Consider the following 5,704-nt stretch of genomic DNA (forward strand, 5'->3'; position numbering starts at 1 on the left):
TAGGCCTAGCTTTTTGATCTTCTGAATTTACAACTGCTTTTATTTAATATTTTGCATTGCTTTCTTTATTTAAATCAATTTGTTTAGCATAATTATAAAACTCTATAATCTATTGTGTGTGATCTTGAGTCTCTGTGGAATTCGACCCCTAAGTACTGCAGTGATCTCTTAATTTGAGAGAGTAGCTCTAGGGTAAATTTGAGCATATCATCAACTCTTGTATTAATTTCTTGGATCTGCGGGTAAAAGAATTCGATGCAGCTTAATTAAATAGAGGAAGTTGTTGTCAACACGACTTCCCAGCTTAAATTATTAGTTGCTCCAACACATTTTCTAATGAGAAAAGTGTCGATTATGCCATGAACAGTGGCAATTTTTCTCTCTTATGCCACTTTCACGAAATCTTTCCCCCGCCTGCCACAATGAATTTTAAAAATATTCTTTTGCCCTTATTTTTTATATTTTCTTTATTCCAAATTACTATTATATTTTTTACTTTTCATAAAAAATAAAAGCGCTCTCTCTCTCTTCATAATCTTCAACTTTTCATTTTTTGTCGACTTTCCATTTTCTTCTTCTTCAATATCAAGCCGTCGACTGAATCTCCCATTTCTCTGAGTTCTCCTGCATGCAATGATGAATTTTGTCATCTAGTCGAATCATCTGCCTCCGTCCACTATGACCGGAGAAACATCTGAGACGAGTTCCAGAGTTCCTAGACACAATTCTTCAACTAAGACCTTCGTCTGATCCGCCAACCTCCTCTGTGGCAGGCGAAGCCGCTAAGTCTAGTTCCAGAGTTCTTATACCTGACAGCGGGCATGCAAAAGCGTAGGTCTGCAGATCCGATGGACTAGATCCATCCGAACAGGTTTTGTCCATCCCTATTATGTCCTTCGTTCTCTTAAGCAGACTATATCCGTTTGGTCATCCGGTTTGTGTCCATTGCTAACAACAAAACTTGTCCACACTGCAGTTCTGCAGATCCGGTGGACCAGATCCAGCTGGCCAGGTTTTTGTCCATTCTTATTATGTCTTTCGTTCTCTTGAGCGGACTATCTCATTTAGGTCATCCGTTTTGTGTCCGTTACTAACAATAAAACTTGTCCACACTCTAGGTTTGCAGATCCCATGCTCGGTGGACCAGATCCAGCCAACGAAGTTTTTGTCCACCACTATTAAACTTGTCCACACTACGGGATCCGGTGTCCGGTAGAACAAATCCAACCGACCAGGTTTTTTCTTTTGGCGATAGACATTATAATGCTGATGGCCATGTCTTTCTGTTGTTTTTGTCTACCTCCCGCGTATCTCTGTCCCATGCGGTGGAAATTGTTACTCATAAGTTTTTGTCTACCCTTTCTTTTCTTCTATCTCTATCCTAGTCGATGGACATGTATTCTTGTTGTTTTTGTCTATCTTTAATATAAATGTACTACTAATGCAGTTTTTTTGTCTACTGCATTATCATCTCTAAAATGAGACTTGTCCATATACATTATAATGCTGATAGACATTTGAATTCTGATAAAAATCTAATGCCGATAGGCATTATAATTCTGATAGACAATCACAAAGCCATCTCCAACAGACAATGTTCTTAGACCAAAAAACCTTCTTTGACAACAGACAAGGAAATTTGCAGGTGCCCAGATTAAATGCTAGAACATTATTTCTTTCTTAAATACCATTATCCCCTTTTAAAACCTCTGAAGCACCCTATGGACCATAGCTTCGCTCCAATTAATTCATGTCCACCATCATTAATGTGAGCCTTTCGTTTGAACTGCCCGTCCATGTTTCCCCTCTATTAAGCCGAAGGCAAATTCGTCTTTAAGCACCTCTTCCAAACCAAAACTGGCATTTATGACGAAATCAACCAAAACTGGCATTTATGACAAGTTTTCAAGCAAAAATGGCATTATTGGCCAAAATCCCTTTTCTAATTGGCTGATTTGTTTACTTGGGTCTTATTCAACACTATAATGTTGCTACTTGCTAGAGTCTCTCCACAAATCAACTTTTTGGCGTGACGAGGAGGTGACACATCAACTAAAGAAAAATATATAGAACGCAAATATAAAAAGAACATTATATTACTACACATCAGCCATCCCTTATTTATATAACTAAGAAAAAGAAAAAACAAATTTAGTTTCTACTTTATTCTCTGATTCGATAAAATTAAACTACGAAGGCTAATTGAAAATAACAACTTATGATTTTTTTTTCTTCCTTTAAATGAAAATAACACAAAAACAGAAAATATAGGAATTCATCACAACATTTTTATGGTTTCTTTTCTTTTATGAAAGGAAATAAAGAATTCAATTTTTTTTTGTTATTTTTTATGGTTTTTAAATATATGAATGGACAGGAAAAAAAATAAGAAACAACTTTTTTTTTAATGCAAAACAGAAAAATTGAAATACTGTAATAGTATACTATATACCATTCCGGTCTTGAACAAACCGAGCATAATGAAAACACTTTCTTGTATATATCTTCAAATCCAAATTCACCGAGTACTTTGCTCACGAATTTGGCACAAAAAATAAGCCAAAATAATGAAAACAAAGCTCACTACACCAGAGGACATCATAAGGTCACCCACCATGCATGTCTCTCTGTATCTTTAATTTTTTTTTTATTGGTCCAGAAATACTTCATTATGTAGAGTAACATAGTGATACTCTTTATAGACTAAACACATACGATTAAGCCAAATGGATTTTTTCATACTCTTCATAAAGTTTATTTTTTTAATCACAAATGAGCATTGTTTAATTAAAATACCGTAATTATATTATGACTCTAGTAAAAATGGATCCGCTACTACATGTGTAATTTAACTGTTATGATCGATGTATCGAATTAAAAGATATATGAAAATTCACACAGATAGCTTGTCATGTAAGTAATTAATTCATCACAAGGTAGGTCTAATCTTGTTCTATAATTCAGGAGGTTACGGGCTTAGACTATGTACAATGGTTAGCAGATTCAACACCCTCCACCTCAACTTTTAACACTCCACATCAGTTTCTCTTTCTTCCATCTAATCATTCAACACTCAATTCAATTTTAACTTCTCCAATGATTCTGTTTAATAAAATTCAACATCTTACCCTACTATTTTATATTTCTTTATTTTTATTTTAATTTATGATTTATGATTACATATCTAATAATAATTATCAATTAAAACTAAATTAAGATAATTTTAAAATTAATTAATTTCTATATAAATTTATTTATATTGTAATTTATAGTTAATTTTTTTTGTTTTTGTAAGTAAAATGAAAAAGGTTAAACACACACAAACAAAAAAATTGGTCCAAGGAAAATTAAAAATTCTAATAAGAATAGATATTTTTTCTATTTCCAAATAAAACAAGACTAGTCTCTATTTATAAATTTTTTTAAATCATGAATTTTGATGTACCTTTTATTTTATAAAAAAATAAATTAATGTAAGATAATTGAGCTAAAATAATTAGGATGAAATAAAATCTCACAAAAATCAAATGGATACAACTCATTCACATCTTCTTCTCTCATATTTTGCCATGTGTCAATGTAGGTCCCGCTTTTTCAGATTCAACTAGTTGAATCTATTCAACTCAGTTTAATACACGTATGATTTTTAGAAAATTCAACAGGTCCATTGCATGAATTAAACAGTTGAAAATTTTATTCAACACACTCATTGTACATAGTCTTACGGCACATATATTAAAAAAAATTTAACACTGTGTCAAAGACTAACAACTTTCTGAAAATCTAAAATAGAGTTTATCCTGTAAGAGATAATAGTATTAAGGATCTAAGTGTAATTAGTAGTAACTTAACCTATGTTGTACACACTATAAATATTGTAAACCCTCACAATGAATGTAATCAAGCTTTCCATTCTATATGATATCAGAGCATACGATACCTACTAAACTCTACATTTTTTTTACGGCCGCCTCTCTCTTCTCTGTTCTCCTTCTTCTTCTTCCTCTTTGTTCTCTTTCGATTCTCGGTGATCATGTCTGGATCCACTTCTCCGGCTTCTGTCTCTGAGACTATCGCTGTCTCCACCTCTCCCATGCTTGTCAATGTCAATATGACAAACGTTACCAAGCTTACCTCGACTAACTTCCTTATGTGGAGTCGTTAGGTTCATGCTCTGCTTGACAGTTATGATCTTGCCGGCTATGTCGATGGATCAGGAACCGCTCCTTCTCCCACTGTCTCCGTTGATGGCGTGACCTCTCCGAACGCCGACTACGCCTTGTGGAAGCGCCAAGTCAAACTGATCTATAGTGCATTGCTTGGTGCCATCTCCGTCATGGTTCAGCCTCTTCTCTCGAAAGCTGTCACTGCTGCTGACTTATGGACCACCCTCTCCTCTACCTATGCGAATCCCAGCCATGGTCATGTCCAACAGCTTCGTCATCAACTCAAACATTGGACGAAGGGGACAAAGACAATTGATGCTTATTTTCAGGGTTTTACAACCCGCTTTGATCAACTTGCACTCCTTGAGAAGCCAGTTGAAACTGAGGCACAACTCGAGTTTATTCTCGAAGGTTTACCTGATGATTACAAGACGCTTGTTGATCAGATAGAAGGGTGTGACACACCTCCGTTGTTGCTGGAACTCCATGAGAAGCTGATCAACTTTGAAACCAAGCTCACAACCAAAGCCTTGGCGACGTCCTCACTTCCTGCCTCCGCGAATGTTGCTAACTATCGCGGCAACTCTGGCTCTAATGGTGGTCGTTCTCATGGCCAGTCCAATCATCGTGGTGGTGGTCAGAATCAGTCATACTCTCGCAATCAGTACTCACCACGACCGTATCAAGTCTGCTGCCAGATTTGTGGGATTTACGGTCATAGTGCGCGACGTTGTTCACAGTTGCACCTTCCGTCTCAGCAGTCTCCGATGAATCAATCATCGGTCTCCTCCTATCCCCCTTAGCAACCATGAGCGAACATGGCGGTTACACAACAGTACAACCCAGGGAACTGGCTGTTGGACAGTGGCTCTACTCATCACCTCACATCTGACCTCAATAATCTCGCCCTACATCAGCCGTATAACAGTGGGGAGGAAGTCACCACCGCAGATGGTGCTAGGATGCCGATCACACACACTGGTTCTGCCTTGCTTCCCACACCAACCCGTTCTCTTGATTTGAATGGTGTTTTATGTGTTCCTAATGTTCAAAAAAACCTTATCTTTGTGTATCGCTTGTGTAACACTAATGGCGTTACGGTTGAATTTGCTCCTGCTTATTTTCAGGTGAAGGATCTCAGCACAGGGGCCAGGCTCCTCCTAGGGAAGACTAAGAATGAGCAGTACGAGTGACCTCTATCTGTGTCATCACCTACCTCTATGTTTATGGCACCTTCACCAAAGGCTGATCTCAACTCTTGGCATGCGAGGCTCGGTCACCCGTCTCTATCTATCTTAAAAGCACTTATTTCTCAATTTTCTTTACCGGTTTCTTCCTCTTTGCACCAAACAATGTCTTGTTCTGATTGCCTCTTGAATAAAAGTCATAAACTTCCATTTCATACAAACACTATTTCCTCTACACATCCTCTTGAATACTTATATACTGATGTGTGGACTTCCCCTATATTCTCTGTCGATAATTTTAAGTACTACATGGTTATCGTTGATCACTTTACGCGATATACTTGGCTCTAT

General features: G+C 36.9%; 1 protein-coding gene across 1 annotated transcript; it reads left to right on the top strand.

Moving 5' to 3' along the window:
• Positions 4,034-4,969, top strand: LOC104748799. Its single transcript, XM_010470391.1, has 2 exons — positions 4,034-4,105; positions 4,166-4,969. The coding sequence occupies exons 1-2, from the start codon at positions 4,034-4,036 to the stop codon at positions 4,967-4,969; spliced, it is 876 nt and encodes a 291-aa protein (XP_010468693.1).

The sequence above is a fragment of the Camelina sativa genome, chromosome 15 (genome assembly GCF_000633955.1).
Source record: "Camelina sativa cultivar DH55 chromosome 15, Cs, whole genome shotgun sequence".
Taxonomy (NCBI): domain Eukaryota; kingdom Viridiplantae; phylum Streptophyta; class Magnoliopsida; order Brassicales; family Brassicaceae; genus Camelina; species Camelina sativa.